The 20,304-nt window shown below is 37.9% G+C and overlaps 1 protein-coding gene across 4 annotated transcripts in view; it reads right to left on the bottom strand.

Annotated features, from left to right (window-relative positions):
• The window catches only part of LOC111156566 (DENN domain containing 4C), a 153,106-nt gene that overhangs the window by 95,043 nt on the left and 37,759 nt on the right, over window positions 1–20,304 (bottom strand). For all 4 annotated transcript variants that reach the window (XM_022517541.1, XM_022517544.1, XM_022517543.1 and 1 more), the window contains exons 2-3: window positions 12,231–12,552; window positions 1,811–2,063 (exon numbers count right to left, since the gene is read on the bottom strand). In XM_022517541.1, coding sequence (XP_022373249.1) covers window positions 1,811–2,063; window positions 12,231–12,535 — 558 coding nt within the window. In that variant the 5' untranslated portion in view covers window positions 12,536–12,552. The remainder of the gene's footprint in view (window positions 1–1,810; window positions 2,064–12,230; window positions 12,553–20,304) is intronic.

Raw genomic sequence — 20,304 nt, 5'->3', positions numbered from 1 at the left:
GGCAGAGAGGCAGGCAGAGAAAGAGGGGGAAGAGGCTCCCTGCTGAGCCAAGAGCCTGATGTGGGGCTCCATCCCAGGACCCTGAGATCATTACCTGAGCCAAAGGCAGAGGCTTTAATCCACTGAGCCACCCAGGTGACCCTAAATTGATTTTTTTTTATATCTTCTAAAGGTTCTGATTATCAGTGAAATCTATTTAAAACATGTTTATCAAACAGACTACAGGGGTGCCTGGGAGGCTTAGGGAGGCTCAGTTGGTTGAGTGCCCGACTCTTGGTTTCAGTTAAGGTTGTGATCTTGGGGTCCTGGGATCAAGCCCCATGTTGGGCCCCATGCTCAGCGGGAAGTGTGCTTGAGATTCTCTCTCTCCCTCTCCTTCTGCCCCTCCTCCGACCCATGAATGCTTGTACATTCTCTCTCTTTCAAATGAATGAATAAATCTTTTTTTTTTTTTAAAGACTACAGACTACAAAACACAGCAAAACATGAAATTCGGAATATTAAAAGAAAGGATTAAAAAAAAATCTGCTGCAAAATTAAACTGACATAAAACAGTTTCGAAAAGTTTAGAATGCTGTAATCAGACACTCTGAAAGAAACGACACAAAGCTGAGTGGGCCCTGGAGCCCAGACTAGTATTATGAAGGTAACTGAGGTACTATGAAGTCATTACCTCCAGAGGCAAACTGTCTTGACCAATACCCAGGATACATTAGTTAGTCATCTTTGCCTGTATCTCACTAAAGCTAATAATAGTTTTATTTAAAGATACTTTTCAGGGGCACCTGGGTGGCTCAGTGGGTTAAGCCTCTGCCTTCGGGCTCTCTGCTCAGCGGGGAGCCTGCTTCCCCCTCTCTCTCTGCCTGCCTCTCTGCCTACTTGTGATCTTTCTCTCTGTCAAATAAATAAATAAAATCTTTAAAAAAAAAAAAAAAGATATTTTTCAGAATAAATCTGACCCAACAGTAAACCTCAGTCTCATAAAATTATAAATCAAAGGTCTATGTTCCATGTTCTTGTTCATTAGAGCCCTTTAAAAAAAATAAGTATATAGGGACGCCTGGGTGGCTCAGTTGGTTAAGCCGCTGCCTTCGGCTCAGGTCATGATCCCAGCGTCCTGGGATCAAGTCCCACATCAGGCTCCATGCTTGGCAGGGAGCCTGCTTCTCCCTCTGCCTCTGCCTGCCACTCTGTCTGCCTGTGCCCGCTTGCGCTCTCTCTCTCTCTCTGACAAATAAAAAAAAAAAAAATCTAAAAAAAAAAATGAGTATGTAGAGAGTGGGGAGGCCCAGCATGCTTGGTAGAGCATGTTACTCTTGTTCTTGGAGTTGTGAGTTCAAAACCCCATGTTGCGTATGGAGCCCACCTAGAGCTAGAACTATAAAACTTAGGAAAGCAAGAATGTAAAACTACAACAATTTAAATAAATAAATAAATAAATAAATAGGAAGTTCCTGTCCAGTCTCCCTGTGGTTGTCCATGAAGACACCAGTGAAACTCAAAAGGTAATAAAACATCTGTATTGATGTAACACAGGCAATATTAGCACATACCAAAAAAAAATTTTTTTGAATCCCTGATTTTAAGTATTTATTTTCTCAATGAAATTATTCTAAAAATCAGATAGCTAAGGATTTTCGAAACTATTATGAATCATAGAAGTTACAGATCTAAAAATAATAAAAACCACAAAAAATATAAGCAGAGTAAATTCTACACCCAATAATAAACAGGAGTACAAAAATTATCCTATTTTCGGGGGTGGGAGCCCGTACATATAAAACTGAAAATGAAACAACTGTATTCTTACCATTCCACAATTTAAGTTTTTGTCAACTTTGCAGAAAGTATGAGGAGGGGTTTCTCCTTTACTGGTTACAATAACACAGATATCAGTTACAGCCAAGGAATTCTGGGGTCGAATTAAAGGAGCCCTTCGATAAGTGATAAAGATTCTTTGTGAAGTAGTTGAACTATTGTTGACATTGGCACAGCGACCATAGGGTGTGGCTTGGATCACTTCACATCCTGGAATAAGCCTTTCTTTCCCTTCATATAAAACTCTGCAAGGCAGGGAGGGGAGAAATAAATAAATACAAGTTAAAAGCTGGTTTTCAACAAACAAAAAAATGGTGGGAGGGGTTCTTCTACTGTTTCTCAAATCTTAATTATGAACCAAAAGTAAGATTACTACTTTGGGAATTATAGATCCCTTTACTATTTTTCAAGAGCTGGAATGTAATTTTAAGAAAAGTAAATAAGATCCCAAACAACCTGATTTTTTTTACCACTTTTTACAAAAAACATATGAAACCGCACAATAAGCATCCTTAGGTTGATTCCTAGATCAAGCATTCAGACGTTTTCACAAAATTTTCCTTCATAATTCCTGTCCAAACTTCACCTTTAAAAATCCTCTGACTGAAAAGAAATATATATAAAAATTATATGAACTGAAACTATAAAACATGGTTTAAAGAAATTAGAGATGAGCTAATAAATAAAAAGGCATCCCATGGTCATGGATTAAAAACACCTAATATTTGGTAAGATGTCAATATTTCCTGAAGAGATCTACAGAGTCAACAAAATGCCCATCTAAATCCTAGCTGCTTTCTTGTGTAGAAATTGGTAACATGAGCCTAAGCTCATACCCAGATGCAAGGGACTCAGATTGCCTAATCTGGAAAAATAAGGAGGATTTGGAGGATTCACACTCCCCCCATTTCAAACTTACTACAAATCTAGTCATCCGCACCATGTGTTACTGCCACAAGGATAAACATTTAGATCAATGAAATGGCATGGGCAGTGCAGAATTAAACCCATCCATTTAGTCAATTGATTTTAACAAGACTGCCAAGAAAATTCAATAGGAAAAAAATAGTCTTTTCAACAAATGGTGCTGGGACAACTGCATATCAAATGCAAGAGAAAGAGGCACCTGGGGGGCTCAGTGGGTTAAGCCTCTGCCTTTGGCTCAGGTCATGATCTCAGGGTCCTAGAATCGAACCCCGCATCGGGCTCCCTGCTCAGCGAGGAGCCTGCTTCCCCCTCTCTTTCTGCCTGCCTCTCTGCCTACTTGTGATCTCTCTCTGTCAATTAAATAAATAAAATATTTTTAAAAATAAATAAATAAATAAGAACGCAAGAGAAAAAGAAGTTGGATCCCTTCCTTACACTACATACCAGATATGGATCAAACACTTAAATGTAAGAGAACTATAAAACTTAGGAAAAAAACAGGAATAAAAATTTGTGACCTTGGGTTTGACAAAGCCTTATACAGGATACCAAAGCACAAGTGACAAAAAAAAAATTTAAAAACTGGATTCATCGGGCGCCTGGGTGGCTCAGTGGATTAAAGCCTCTGCCTTCGGCTCAGGTCATGATCCCAGGATCCTGGGATCAAGCCCCGCATCGGGCTCTCTGCTCGGCAGGGAGCCTGCTTCCTCCTCTCTCTCTCTCTGCCTGCCTCTCTGCTTACTTGTGATCTCTATCTGTCAAATAAAATAAAAAAAATTTTTTTAAAAATGTTAAAAAAAATAAAATAAAAACTGGATTCATCAAAATAAAAAACTTATGTTCCACAAGTGATGCCATCAAGAAAGTGGAAAGACGGGGCGCCTGGGGGGCTCAGTGGGTTAAAGCCTCTGCTTTCAGCTCGAGTCATGGTCCCGGGGTCCTGGGATCAAGCCCCACATCGGGGGGTCTCTGCTCGGCGGGGAGCCTGATTTCCTTCCTCTCTCTCTGCCTGCCTCTCTGCCTACTTGTGATCTCTGTCGGCCAAATAAATTAAAAAAAAAAAAAGAAAGAAAGTGGAAAGACAACCAATAAAATGCAAGAAAATATTTGCAAATCATATATCTTATTAGAAAATCCTTTCCAGAATACATAAAGAACTCTTACAAATAAATATAAAAAGATAAATAGCAATTTAAAAATGGATACAGGGCTGACAAAGAATATATGAGAACTGTCTGTACTATCCTTAAAAACTCTTCTGTAAAACTAAAATTATTAAAATAAGACACTTTTTTTTTTTAAGTGGGAAAAAAATCTAAATAGGCATTTCTCCATAGAAGATATGGCCAAAAGCACATGAAAAGAGACTCAACATCCTGGCCATTAGGGGACTGCAAATCAAAACCACAATAAGATACGAACCACTTCATATACACTGGGGAGGCTATAATCAAAAGACATAATTACAAGTGCTGGTAAGATGAGAGTATAGAGAAACTGGAATCTCTGTACAATGCTGGTGGGAAGCAACACTGCTTTGGAAAACAGTCCAGTGGTTCCTCAAAGGGTTAAGCATGGAGTTTCTGTATAACTCAGCAATTCTACTTCTAGATATATACCCAAGAGAAATGAAAACATCCATCTGCACAAACACTGGTATGCAAATACACATTTAACAGCATTATTCATAACAGCCAAAAAGTGGAAACAATCTAAGTCCACCAACTACTGGAAAGATACATAAAATGCGCCATGCGCATATAACAGAATATTGTCCAGCAATAAAAAGCAGTGAAGTACAGGGGCGCCTGGGTGGCTCAGTGGGTTAAAGCTTCTGCCTTCGGCTCAGGTCATGGTCCCAGGGTCCTGGGATCCAGCCCCACGTCGGGCTCTCTGCTCCGCAGGGAGCCTGCTTCCTCCCCTCTCTCTCTGCCTACTTGTGATCTCTCTTTCTGTCAAATAAATAAATAAAATCTTAAAAAAAAAAAAAAAAAAGGCAGTGAAGTACAGGTGTGCCTGCCTGGTTCAGTCAGAAGAGCATTTGACTCTTGATCTCAGGATCACAAGTTTGAATTCCACAATGGGTGCAGAGATTACTTAAATAAATAAACTTAAAAAAAAAAAAAAGGGCAATGAAGTACTAATACAAGGTACAAGATCAATGTCTTGTAACCATGTTAACTGAAAGAATCTACACAAAAAAAAAGACCACAAGTAGTATGATTCCATTTACATGAAATGCCCTGAATAAGCACATCTATGGAGACAAAAAGTAGATCAGTAGTTGCCTAGGGCTAGAGGGTGGAAAGGGACATTAGAGAATGGCTGCTGGTGAATACAGGGTCTCCTTTTAGGGGGATGAAAATGTTCTAAAATTAGCTATAATAGCTGCACAAATCCGTGAATATACTAAAGACCAATAAATTGTATACCTGAAAGGGATGAATTGTGTGATATCTGAATTATATCTCAATAAAACTGATAAAACTCAACTAAATATTAAAATACAGTATAAAGCCTCTATATTTAAATCAGGATAGTACTGGCAAGTGAGTCAATAGAAAGAACAACGAACAAAAAAGAAATACCAGAAATGGATAAAGGTGACATCTCAATATACTGTGAGAAATATGGGCTTTTAATAGTAATAAGCAGTGCTTGAATAACTGAACTGCCATTTGGGAAAAAAATAAAATTGTGTATCTGAACTTCACACCATATACCAGATAAAGCTCCAGTAGATCACAGATATAAACGTCAAGAATGGAAATGTCAGTGGGTTAAGCTGCTTCCTTCGGCTCAGGTCATGATCCCAGGGTCCTGGGGCTCCTTGCTCAGTGGGGAGCCTGCTTCTCCCTCTGCCTGCTCTGCCTGCCCTGCCTGCTGCTCCCCTGCTTGTGCTCTCTCTGACAAATAAATAAATATATAAAATCTTTAAAAAAAATAAATGTCAAGAATGAAAACATACTAGTACTAAAAGAAAACTTAGCACTGGGAAAAATATGGCTACTATGGAAAAAAATGGCTACTAACTACTGACTCAAAATCCAGAAGCAATAAAATAAACTTCTGGGGTGCCTGGGTAGCTCAGTGGCTTAAAGCCTCTGCCTTCGGCTCAGGTCATGATCTCAGGGTCCTGGGTTTGAGCCCCACAACAGGCTCCCTGCGGGGAGCCTCCATCCCCCTTCCTCTCTGCCTATGTGTGATCTCTCTCTCTCTCTCTCTGTGTCAAATAAGTAAATAAATAATCTAAAAAAGAAAAGAAAAAAAACTTCATCAAGTAAACTCTACATGAAAAAAATGTAAGTGAAAAGACATATTATAAACCTGAAGAAAACATCCGGAAACTTATTTCACAAAAAGTTCATCTTCCTAATACATAAAAAAGTACTATAAAAAACAAACAAACCAAGCCCAAACCTGTTTTTATTTTTTTTATTATATTTTAAGATTTCATTTATTTGTCAGATAGAGCAAGAGAGTGCACAAGCACAAGCAGAGGGAGCGGCAGGCAGGGGAGAAGCAGAGTTCCCAATGTGGGACTCAATCCCAGGACCCTGGGATCACGACCTGAGCCGAAGGCAGACACTCAACCAACTGAGCCACCAGGCATCCCAAAAACCCGTTGTTAAAAAGACATAAACAAAATCAGTGCCAAAAGACATTAACAATTCACAAAAGAAAAAATGAAAAATGGTCCTTAAACAAATGAAAAAATAATCTCATTAAAATTACTGACACAAAATAGATGATCAAATTTTTGAATTTTTGTCAGTATCGAACTTTTAAATTTTTGTCAGCCTCTCGACTGTGAGACTGACAAAAATTCAAAAATTTGATCACCTATTTTGTGGTTAGGACTGAGGAAAAGAAGCACATATATCATATATTGATAGTCGCATGACACAATGGAGAGAAATGTGGTAAGATTTAAGAGAATTATGCATGCATTTATCTTTTATCACAGCAATGCCCTTCCAGGACAACCTGAAAATACACTTCTACAAATATGTAATAATACATACACAGTTATTCACCAAAGCATTCTTGTCATAGCACAAGACTGGACAGAACCCAAGTGTCCATCAACAGAGGTTTGGATGAATAAAGTACATACATCCACACAAACAGGTACTACAGAGTTACAAAAAAATGAGAAAGACCTCCGTGTTCAAATACAGAGTCATTCCGAGGATATACTGTTGGGTAACAAAAGCAAAGTGTAAAATAGTGTATACTGTATTTATGGTTTGTTTAAGAGGAAGAAATAAAAATACACTTATGTGTTTATTTTTGTAAAAACACAGTGAAAGGATAAATCAAAAAGTGCATTAACAGGGGAGAAGAGGGCAGAAAGTATAGAGAAAAAAGTCAAGGAAACAAAGACTGAAGCAATACTTCTCTAAATATATCTTTTTACATTTTTTGAGCTGTGACAATATTTTCCATATTAACAGAAAATATTTCTAAAACAAGTTTAACACAAATAGAAACAGATGAACCTAACTGCATACTGTATAACAAATGGATAACATAACCACACAGAAACACTGCTTCATACAGTTTTTTAACACCGTAAGTACTCTGTAAATGCTTGATAGGTCTTATTCCAAGGACAAGGAGCACATATATATATGAACATATGTATGTATGTGTGTGTGTATGTATGTATATATATGACACCTCAGTAACAATGAAAACACACAAATCCAGATTTTGTTTGGCAAAGCAATCAGCTGGAAAGGGTTCCCAGTGGCCAAACCTGGGACCATAGGAGCAAACAGACTAAAGATTATAATAGGTTTTTATCACACAGAATAAATTAAAATCCAGTTTCTTAGTTATTCTCAAAACAATAAAAAAAAAAGAGAGAGAGAATAGAAAGATCTTCATTCAAGCTCTCTGAGAAAACTGCCAGTTAAAAAATTTATTTTTTTTTTTTAAAGATTTTTATTTATTTATTTGACAGACAGAGATCACAATAGGCAGAGAGGCAGGCAGAGAGAGAGGAGGAAGCAGGATCCCTGCTGAGCAGAGAGCCCGATGCGGGGCTCGATCCCAGGACCCTGAGATCATGACCTGAGCCGAAGGCAGAGGCTTTAACCCACTGAGCCAGCCACCCAGGCGCAAAAATTTATTTTTTAAATGATAGAATTAGAAAAGTCTCATTTTACATCCCCTGCCATACAAGATCTAATTCAGGCAATGATCAAAGGATCCTAAAAAATGAGAGGTGAAAAGGAACTAGGGAACCAGGTATTTAACAAGGCCCAAAACTCCACAAATTACTTAAATAACAATGAAAATAACAAAAGATATCTGGCAATTCCATCTTAACTAAGTGACTGAACTGAACACATCACTAATTATGGGACAACGGACACTACATCCCTTCCTACCTGTAAGTATTCTTGCTAAAAATATTCATAAATTTAATTGAGACTTTAAAACTAACATCCAGTAAACTGACAATAAGATACTAAGTTAAACTACATAATGAAGAAACAATCAGATGAATGTAGAGTGGGGGACATTCTATAAGACAAATGGCAAGACTCTGCACAATGTCAATAAATAATAGAAAAATTATGCAGAGAGTCTGCTTCTCCCTCTCCCTCTATCCCTACCCCTTCTGCTCACGCGTGGGAGTGCATGCTCTCTCTCTCGTGTACACGTGCACTCTCACTCTCTCAAATAAATAAAAATATATTTTTTAAATCAATGAACCTGATAAATGGGGGAAAATAAGAAAAGTATACAGTAATTTATGATTCTTTATCTTAATAAACATATCTGACACATAAGATAATATATTGTATTATTTAAGGATTTTATTTATTTATTTGACAAGAGGCAGAGAGGCAGGCAGAGACAGAGGGGGAAGCAGGCTCCCCGCTGAGCAGAGATCCTCACGTGGGGCTCGATCTCAGGACCCCAAAATCATGACCTGAGCCGAAGGCAGAGGCCCAACCCACTGAGCCACCCAGGTGCCCCTATATTGTACTATTTAAATTATACTTCACAGAGTATTTGATGTTATGGGGGAATATCAGGTCTTTATACTTTAAACTTAAATAACATTTTTCTAAAAAAAAAAACCCTGATGAGTATCTCATCTCCTCACTCACATGCCTAAATGGGGGGAAAGTGGGGTGGACAGGTCAAAATACTGCAGTCACCAGATATTAACAATTATCTGATCTGGAAAGAAAAATTTACCAGCATGATTAACTAAAAGACAACCTACACTCTGGGAAACCTGGATCTGTAAACTTGGGGAACTACAAGATGTATATGAAAGAGTGACCTGCAATCTGAAAGTATCTAAGCATAATTATATAAGTCATCATTTCAAGTTGTGTCCCTGAACCACAAGCAACAACAATCTTTGAAAGCTACAAATCCTTTCAATCGTGACTGCATCGTGGGGGGATGAGGAGGAGGATATGAAAAGATGTTCTTTAGAGACAGCTAACAGTCAACATTGGAGCCTGAAACACAAGTTATGTCCCTGGCTTGATTTCCACCAACTGACATTGATATTACCAAAACTTTACACTATACCCATCCTTCTATAGATATTACCTATCTTCTTAAGAAACTCGTGGAAAAAATGAAAAGAACTATCGTAAAACCATTACACATGTCCTGAATTACCAATTTTAACCTACTTGCCCCTTCTCTAAGGAAAAGCCCCTCCCATTAAAGGCTAATGCAGTCACCAATGCTGCTGACATTACCCCTTCAATCTGTTTCATCATTTTATTCTATCAAATATCTCCTTATTCTTTTATTTTTACCCTTTCTTTTCCACTGGTTTATCTCCTTCAAATAAAGTGTTCAAGGTTATCCTCTGGAAGAAAGTTAAAAAACAGCCCATGACTCCATATTGCCTTACCCCCCAGGTATCCTCAACAGTTGCTTCTGCGGATTTTGTCAAAATACAGATTCTAAGTCAGGAGGTTTGGAGCAGTGCCTGAGACTCTGAAGTTCTAACATGTTCCCAGGCCTTACAGATGATACTGGTTCAACGACCACATTTTGAATAGCAAGGCCCATAACTACCTTCTCTCTCTCTCAAAGTCACGCTTTCAAAAAGCTCTATTAATCCAATTCCAATCATTTCTCAACCCTTTCTAACTTGGCTCCTGTTCCCAGAGATCCTATAAAGCTATATGACCACCATCCTAACTGTATTGACTTGAAGGAGAACCACAGAGCTCAACAAGGTGGCCAATACTAAAGGAGTCAGACGGATGGTGCAAAAATGTCAGGTAAGAGAACGACAAATCATCCTTTGACTTCAGAAATCTGAACATAATGAGGACCTAGGACCACTTCCCCAGAGCTCAACTGCAAAAGTAGAGGAGATGACAAAGACAACAAGTGGCGGTCAAATGGAACAACTCATTACCTTTCTTAATATCTGAACAATTATTATCGGAAACACCATGGGGCGCCTGGGTGGCTCAGTGGGTTAAGCCTCTGCCTTTGGCCCAGGTCATGATCTCAGGGTCCTGGGATTGAGCCCCACACCGGGCTCTCTGCTCAGCGGGAAGCCTCCTTCCCCCTCTCTCTCTCTGCCTGCCTCTCTGCCTACTTGTGATCTCTCTCTCCATCAAATAAATAAATAAAATCTTTAAAAAAAGAGAAGAAAAGACAGACCAGCAATCATTAAAAAAAAACAACAACAACTTCATGAGACAATCAGGAAAATTTGGATATATGATGATATTAAGTAATCAATCATTTCTACAATGTGGTATTGTGATGACAGTAAGAGATTTGACATAAGAAAATCAATGTAATACATCACATTAATAGAAAGAAGGAAATGCCTGCATGATCTCAATTGACAAAGAAAGCATCTGAAAAATATCCAACACAATTTCATGACAAAATCTCTCATAAAATCAGAAACAGAAGGGACCTTTCTTAATACGATAAATGGCATTAATGAAAAACCCACAGCTAATATCATATTCAAGGGTGAAAGACTGAAAGCTTTCCACCTAAGATCAGGAATGAGCCAAGAATGTCTGTTTTCGCTACTGCTATTCAACACTGTACGTTAAGTTCTAGATGGAGCAATAAGACAAGGGAGCAAATACAACAAACTGCAAAGGAAGGAGTAAAACTTGCTATATTTGCAGACAACATGATCCTATATATTTTTTAAAAATCCCTGAATATCCAAAAGAAAGCTATTAGAGCTAACAAATTCAGCAAACTTGCAGGGTATAAGATTAACACATGAAATTAATATTCAGCTGTGTTTGTATACAACAGCAATGAACAATCTAAAAAGAAATCAAGAAAACAATCCCATTTTTAATAGAATCCAAAAGAATAAGATACATAGGAATAAAACGAATTAAAAGGTGAAAGACTGGGGCACCTGGGTGGCTCAGTGGGTTAAAGCCTCTGCCTTCTGCTCAGGTCATGGTCCCAGTGTCCTGGGATCGAGCCCCACATCGTGCTCTCTGCTCTGCAGGGAGCCTGCTTCCACCTCTCTCTCTCTCTCTGTCTGCCTCTCTGCCTACTTGTGATCTCTGTCTGTCAAATAAATAAATAAAATCTTTAAAAAAAAAAAAAGTGAAAGACTTGTACACTAAAAACTACAAAACACTGCTGAAAGATACTAAAGATCTAAATAAAGGGAAAGATAACTCACATTCATAAGTTAGAAGATTTAACTGGTATAAAGACGGTAGTACTCCATAATTTAATCTATAGATTAAATGCAATCCCCACCAAAATTCCAACTTCGTGTTTTACATAAATGGACAAGCTGATCCCAAATACTTCCTAAGATGCTCTCAAATCCTGTATGTTTTTACTATAATAATCAGAACAGCTTAATACATGACATGTATACCAATTAAAGTAGTAATTATAGGTATCCTAAAAGCATCTCATTTACAAAAGAGGGTCAATGTAGACATTTTTGGGAAAAGGGCTTTTACAAAGAATGTACTTCTCTGGCTGTGGACTAGATACTAAATACCTTGTAACAACTACACTCATTCTAAATTGTAAATACCTCCTCCCTCTGGGACTAAAATCCACACAGCACAGTTTTTTGTTTTGTTTTTTAAACAGGCATGTTCCTTTGTTAAAGGAGTTCAGGGCTTCACAAAACCTCATCACATAACCTAAGTAGCTCCTTAAAAATATAGTCTTTTATTATAGCTTCTTGCTCTTTTATTTTCAATTACTAAGCTTATCTGAAAAGTACAAGAGAAGTGGAATCATATTTCAGGCTCCAATGCCTTCATTTCAATCTTCTGAAAGGAAATGATCTAATGATTCAAGTACAATGCACAGAAATTCAGTAAGGGTGGATAGAGATATGTAATATCTTACTAAACTCGATCCTGAAGTAATAAGTAACAGAACTATCAAGGATTTAAAATTTCTATTTCCATGCACTTTAAATAAATGTTATTTCCTTCACTATAGCAAAAGAAAGTAAGTCACCATACCCAATGTCGGTAAGGGGTGGTTTATCTCTTGCTCTCTTGTAACAGAGGAAAAGTTCTGGGCTTTTCAGACTTCCATAGTTCAAATTTGCTTGGAGAGCTGATGGAGTGGCTTCAACACAGGTGTAACCTTCAGGTACTGTTTCCCCAGCAGATTTGTTAATAACTGCAATGTCTGTAATGGGAGCTTTGGGCCCCGTTGACTTAGTATCTAAACGATTTAGTTCTTGATCTAAAAGAGTAGATGTGTCCGTGAGACCTGCCACAACAAAGTAGTCAGTCACTCTTGGCCCTTTATCTTCTATCATGGTTGCTACTGTATTTCCTAGAAGAGGAAAAAAAGAAAAAAGACATCCATTAAATAAGACACTTCATCTTGACTTCCTAAAGTCAAATACTCCTGAGTTAACAGTGATGACCCAGCACACTCCCAGCTGGATTTATAATCCAACTGCTGTCCTTCCAGAGAAGCAGCCTGTTTCGTTATTGTCTTGTCAGCTTTTACCTACTCCAAGTACAAGTTTACAGAATCAACTCATTTGTAAGGCAACTATGATCCTCTCATGTGCCAAGGCCCTGTGAAGAATAATGAAACTGTCAGGATAATCTAACGGGCTATGGTGCTTCAGCAAATGCACTTAATAAATCAAATTCAGACCATTTAAAAAAAATCCTTCTCTTCTGGTTACCAAATTCGTAAGGCTAAGCTTCACATTTAAACAAATGAATTGAGTTCATCATAAATTAAGTCAAGGTCTAAGACAAAAAAATAATAATAATAAAGGTAATAGTAATAAATATGATCAAACTGGTCTCCTAATCCAGTTAGGAGTCTGGTCCTTATGGAAAAGGAACTTTATGAGAACACCATGTGGGGTGCCTGGGTGGCTCAGTGGGTTGAGCCGCTGCCTTTGGCTCAGGTCATGATCTCAGAGTGCTGGGATCGAGCCCCGCATCGGGCTCTCTGCTCTCTAGGGGAGCCTGCTTCCTCCTCTCTCTCTGCCTGCCTCTCTGCCTGCTTGTGATCTCTCTGTCAAATAAATAAATAAAATCTTTAAAAAAAATTAAAAAAAAAAAAAAAGAACACCATGTAAACTAAGTAAGTTCAGAAGTCATTATGTATTTCCTATGTAAATACAGATAAGGCATAAAATACTATAACCAAAGAAGACAAAATTATATATAAAACACATATTAAGAGACTTAGATAATACATGGTAGAAACCCAGAGATTATGAACATTGAGTCAAGATTTCTATTATCTCTAAACTTGGCACCTCTAAAAATAAAATTAGGTTTCTAAGGTTTTAAATATTTTCACGGATTTCATGTGCTTTTTAAAATCAACTTTAGGGCGCCTGGGTGGCTCAGTGGGTTAAAGCATCTGTCTTCAGCTCAGGTTATGATCTCAGGGTCCTGGGATCGAGCCCCGCATCAGGCTCTCTGCTCAGCGGAGAGCCTGCTTCCCTTCTTCTCTCTCTGCCTGCCTCTCTGCCTACTTGTGATCTCCTTCTGTCAAATAAATAAATAAAATCTTTAAAAAAAATAAAAAAAATAAAAAAATAAAATCAACTTTATTTGGGGCCTGGGTGGGTGGCTCAGCGGGTTAAGCCTCTGCCTTCAGCTCAGGTCACAGGTCACGAGCTCAGAGTCCTGGGATTGAGCCCCTTGTGGGGCTCTCTGCTCAGCAGGGAACATGCTCCGCCCACCCCGCCTTCTTGTGATCTCTGACAAATAAATCAACAAAATCTTCCAAAAAATTAAAAATCAAAATTAAAACTTTAAGTACAATTTATATCCAATAAAATGTACATATTTACAGTGTAAATTTTCGTAAATATATATACCTGTGAAATCATTACCACAATCAAGACAGTAAACATATCCATCCAAACCCTGAATTTTCATATACCCCCTCATATCTCTTCCTCCCCAGGCAATGAGTAATCTGCTTTGTCACTATAGTTTTTAGAACTGATATATATGGAATCATATAGTATGCATTCTTTTTTTTTTAAGATTTTATTTACTTATTTGACAGAGATCACAAGTAGGCAAAGAGGCAGGCAGAGAGAGAGGAAGGGAAGCAAGCTCCCTGCTGAGCAGAGAGCCCGACTCAGGGCTCTATCCCAGGACTCTGGGATCACAACCCGAGCTGAAGGCAGAGGCCTTAACCCACGGAGCCACCCAGGCGCCACCTATAGCATGCATTCTTTTTTGTCTACCTTTCTTTGTAACTATTTTGAGAGTCATTCATGCTGTTATTTATAACAGTAGTTCTTTCCTTTTTTATTTTTTAAATTTTTTTTTAAGTAATTTCTATACCCAACTCACAACCTGGAGATGAAGATTCATCTGCCCTACCGACGGAGCCAGCCAGGAGCCCCTCATTCCTTTTTATTGCAAAGCATTATTCCACTGCTGAGTACATCACAATATGTTTACCTCCTGACCTTACTAAGACATTTGGGTTATTTTCAGTTTGGAGTTACTACAAATAAAGCTGTCATAAACACCCATGTATCAGCCTTACGGACATAAGCTTTCATTCACCTTAGGTCATTCTTAAGACGAAAGGACTGCATCACCCGCTAGGTATACATAGTTCTAAAAAACGGCCAAACACCTTCTTAGAGTGAGTATACCATTTCATATTCCTGCCATCAGTATGTGAGACTTCCAGTTGTCCCAATTCCTCCCTACAGCTCCATTCGGTCAGTCTTTTAAATGTAGGTAACTCTAATATGCCTAAAGTGATACTTACTATCATTTTAATTTGCTTTTTATTTTTTTAAAGTAGGTTCCACAACTAGTATGAAGCCCAACTCAGGGCTTGAATTCACAACTCTGAGAGAGTTAGGTGCTTATCTGACTGAGCTACCAGGTACCCACTGAACTGCATGTTTCTAATGACTAGTGATGTTAACCCCATTTTCATGTGCTTATTTTCCACCCATGTATTTTCTTCAGTGAAGCTTCTGTTCAAATCATTGCCTATTTTCTACTTGGTCTGTTTGTTTACTCATTCTTTAGTTGTTTTTTGTTTGTTTTTAAGTTTTTATTTATTTATTTATTTATTTCTTTTAGAGAGAGAGAAAAGGAGAAAGCTTGTGTGCTAGCAGGGGAAGGAGTAGAGGGGAAAAGGCAAAGGGGAGGGAGAGGGACAAGGAGACTCCCCGCTGATAGCAGAGCCCCACATGGGGCTCAATCTCACAACCCCGAGATCACCGTCTAAGTCAAACCCAGAGTCAGACGGTCAACCAACTGAGCCACACCCAGGCACCCCCATTCTTGAGTTTTTAAAGTTCTTTAATATTTTTTAAGGTTTATTTATGTATTTATTTGACACAGAAAGAAACAGAGAGAACACAAGTGGGGGTGGAGGTGGGGGGAGGTGGCAGCAGAGGGAGAGAGAAAAGCAGGCTCTCTGCTGAGCAGGGAGCCTGGCGCAGGACTCGATCCCACAAAATCTCATGATCATATCTCTGCTGAGCAGGGAGCCTGGCGCAGGACTCGATCCCACAATCTCATGATCATATCTCTGCTGAGCAGGGAGCCTGGCGCAGGACTTGATCCCACAATCTCATGATCATAACCTGAGCAGAAGACAGGCGCTTAACCAACTGAGCTACCCAGGCGCCTCTGAAGTTCCTTATATATTCTATAGAAAAATCATTTATCAGGCATATACTTAGCACATATTTTCTCCCAATCTTTGACTCGTCTTTTTAATCTAACAGTAGTACCTTTTGAAAGGCAGAAGTTTTTATTTTTGAAGTTCAGTTTACCAACCTGTTCTTTTATGGGGCATGCCTGTGGTATCATATTTAAGAAATCACTATCTAATCTAAGGTCACAAAGGTTTTCTCCAATGTTTTCCTCTAAAAGTTTTATAATTTTAAGTTTTACACTTAGGTCTATGATCCATTTTGAGTTAGTTTTTGTATATAGTGAGGTCTGAATAAAGATCCACTTTTTACATACAGATATCCAATTTTTCCAGCACCGCTGGTTGAAAAAGGGAACTTTTCCCTACTGTTCTGCCTCTGTACCTTTAGTCAAAAACCAACTGCCCAACATGTTTATATTCATCTCTGGATTCTTTACTTCCACTGACCTATTTGTCTATTAATGTCAGTACCAAATGATTTTGATTACTGTAGCTTTATAATAAATCTTGATATCAGGAAGTGTTAGTCTTCAACTCTGTTCTTGTTCAAAATTGTTTTGATTATTCTGTTTTAGGTCCTTTACATTTCAATAAGCATTTCAGAATCAGCCTGTTCATTTCTACCAACATCCCTCCCCACCCCCAAAAAAAAGCCTACTAAGATTTTAACTAGCATTGTGTTGAAACCACAGATCAACTTAAGGAAGACTGTCAATGATGAGTCTTCAAATCCACAAACAAGGTTCATCTCTACATTTATTGAGATTTGTAAAACTTTCTCTCATTAATGTTTTATAGTTTATAGCTTATGTCCTTCACATCAGATTTTGCTTAAATACATAATAATTAATGCTATTATAAATGATGCTGTTCCCTTTTTAGCTCAATTTCCAATTATTCTTTGCTACTACACAGAGATACACTTAATTTTATATCTTGACCTTATACAGTGCAATCTTCATACAGTTACAAGTTGCAGAATTTTGTAGGTACCATCAAATTTTCTACGTAGATAATAATGTATCTATGAATAAAGACAATTTTACTTCTTTCTTTCCAATACAGATGCCTTTTATTTCTTTATCTTACTGTACTAGGCGGAACATTCAGTACAGTGTTCAGAAGAAATGCTGACCAAAGATGTACAAATGACCATAAGCACATGAAAAGGTGCTCAGCATCGCTAGTCACAGCAGCGTTATTCACAGTAACCAAACAGTAAAAACAACCCAAATAGCCATCCAAAATATAAGTAAATAAATTTAATGTGATATATCTATACAACAGTATTATTCAGTTGTAAAAAGGAATTGAATTTTTTTTAAAGATTTTATTTATTTATTTGACAGAGAGAGATCACAAGTAGACGGAGAGTCAGGCAGAGAGAGAGAGAGAGAGAGAGAGAGAGGGAAGCAGGCTCCCTGCTGAGCAGAGAGCCTGATGCAGGACTCGATCCCAGGACCCTGAGATCATGACCTGAGCCGAAGGCAGCGGCTTAACCCACTGAGCCACCCAGGCGCCCCAGGAATTGAATTTTGATAAATGCTGTAACATGGATGAAATCTGAAAACTTTATGCTAAGTGAAATAACCCAGAAAGCACCAAATAAATATTATATGGTTCCTATATGAGGTATACTGAATAAATACAGAAAACATAAAGCAGAGGTTACCAGGGGCTGGGAGGGGACAGAATGGAGAGTTACTGCTTAGTGGGTACAGAGTTTATGTTGGGGATGATGGAAAAGTTTTGAGCATAGCGGTGCCAATGGTTATACAACCCTGCCAATGTACTTAACACCACTGAAGTGTATATTTACAAATGATAAATGTTATACATATTTGCCACAATAAAAACAAGAGAATATATCAATAAGCATCTCTCCATATTCACCTTCTGGGGCTTCAGGTAAGTTACAGAGTAAACTCCCAGAACCAGCTTTCTAGATCAGAGTATATAAACCCATGTATAACCATTATTACATGCTTCGTGTCTTTGGAAAAGAATATACCAATTTACCACCGTAACAGTAGTGTATCTATGATCCAATGGGTGTTACAACTGTATTTATGTTTATTGTGTTGGAGTAAAATTGGTATAGAGAGGTTTTAATACACATTTCTTTGATTTAAAAGGAAAAAAAAGGAGAGGCACCTAGCGGGCTCAGTCAGTAGAGCATGTGACTCTTGATCTCCGATTTGTGAGTTCAAGTCCCATGCTGGGTGTAGACATTACTTAAATCAATACATTCTTTTTTAAAAAAGGAGAGAAATGTTGAGAGTAAACATCTTCATTTTGTCCCTAATCTTAACAAGGAAATCATTCAGTCTTTTATCAGTAAATACCTGTTACTTGTAGGTTTGCTGTAAATGCTCTTTATCAAGTTAAGAAAATTCCTTTCTAATCCTGAGACTTCTATCAGGAGCAGATGTTAGACTTTATCACAAACTTTTCTGCATTTACTGACATGAAACTTTTCTCTTTGTTTAACACAGTGAATGACGAGGATTAATTTTCAAGTTATTAATCAACACTGCATTCCTGAAATAAACCCCACTTGGTCATGATCTATTATCCCCTTTATATATTCTTAAATTCTATTTGCTAAAATTTTGCTTGAAATTTTATATGTTAACAAGGGATACTGGTCTGTAGTTTTCTTTTCTTGTAATTACGTCTTTATCCAGTTTTGGTACCAAGGTATTGACAGTCTCACAGAATGAGTTGGGAAGAATTCCCTCCTTTTCAAGTTTCTGGGATAGTTTGTATAGAACTGGTATTACTTCTTCTTAAATGTTTGGTAGTTCACCTGTGACCTCATCTGGGTCTGGAGTTTTTTTTTGGAGGTAGGTTTTTATAACTATAAATTCAATTCCTTTAACATATACGCTATTCAGGTTACCTACTTCCTCTTAAATAAACTTTCATCATTTGTGTCTTAGTCCATTCAAGCTACTATACCAGAATGCCATAGACTGAGTGGCTTAAAAACAACAGAAATTTATTTCTCACAGTTCTTGAGACTGAGAAGTCCAAGATCAGGGCACTGGCAGCTTTATTGTCTAGTTCCTAGTTCCTAAAAGGCTGTCTTTCCACTGTAACTCACATGATGGAAAGGAGCAGAGGGATCTCTCTGGGATCTCTTTTAATAATTCCCTCATAAGGGTTTTACCCTCAGGACCAAAATACCTTCCAAAGCCCCACCTCCAAATACCATCACCCTGGGAATTCGGTTTCATCACAGAAGGGGTGGGGGGGGAGACGGTGACGGTTAGTCTATAGCAGTCTTTCAAGAAATTTGTCCATTTCACCTAAACTGTCATATTTACTGACAAGTTATTCATAATATTTCCTTATTATACTTTTAATATCTGTATAATATGTAGTGATGTCACCTCTTTCATCCCCAATTTAGTAATTCGGATCTTCTTTTTCCTTAACCAGTGTGATTAGAAATTTCTCAGCTTTTTAAAGATTTTATTTATTTATTTGAGAGACAGAGAAGAGAAAGAGAGAGAGAACATGAGCTGGGGGTGGGGGTGAAGAGCAGGAGAGGGAGAAGCAGACTCCCCACTGAGCTAAGAGCCCGATGTAGGGCCCAGGGCTTGATCCCAGGAACCCCTCCCCCACAAAGGCAGATGCTTAATCCACTGAGCCACCCAGGTGTCCTGAAATTTATCAATTTTATTGATCTTCTCTAAGACAGCTTTTGGTTTCACTAATTTTTCTCTATTGCTGTTGTTTTGTGTTTCACGGATTTTTGTTTTGATCTTTATTATTTCCTTCCCTCTGTTTATGCAAAATTTAATTCACTCTTATTTTTCTACTTCATTAAGGTGGAAGCTGGGGTCACTGATTCGAGACCTCTCTTCTTCTCCATCATAGGTATTTAGTGTTATAAATCTCCCACCAAAAATGTGTGTTATGTTTTCTTTTTATTCAGCTCAAAACACTTTTTAATTTCCCTTTCTTAAAGTATTTTCTTTGACCACTGGACTATTTAAAGTATGTTTTCAGTTTCCAAATTTTGTACTTCGGAGTCTTCCAAGAATCTTTGGTTATTAATTTCTAATTTAATTACACTGTGGTCAAGAGAATACACTATGTCTGACTTGAATTCTTTCACATTTATTGAGACTAGTTTTATGGCTAAGAATATGGCCTGTCTTGATAAATACACCATGTGTACTTCACCACTTCAGCATGTGTATTCTGTTTTTGGACAGATGGCTCTACAAATGCCGATCAGGTAGGTTAATAGTGTTGTTCAAGTCTACTATATCCTTGCTGATCTTCTGTCCCCTTGTTCCATTATTAAGAGAACAACATTAAAATCTCTGACTATAATTACAGATCTATTTCTCCTTTCAATTTTATGAGTTTTTTGCTTCATGTATTTTGAAGCTC

Source organism: Enhydra lutris, unplaced genomic scaffold (assembly GCF_002288905.1).
Source record: "Enhydra lutris kenyoni isolate GAN:26980312 unplaced genomic scaffold, ASM228890v2 scaffoldscaffold47, whole genome shotgun sequence".
Taxonomy (NCBI): Eukaryota; Metazoa; Chordata; class Mammalia; order Carnivora; family Mustelidae; genus Enhydra; species Enhydra lutris.
The sequence above is the reverse complement of the archived record's forward strand: the minus strand, read 5'-3'. Positions and strand labels throughout refer to the sequence as shown.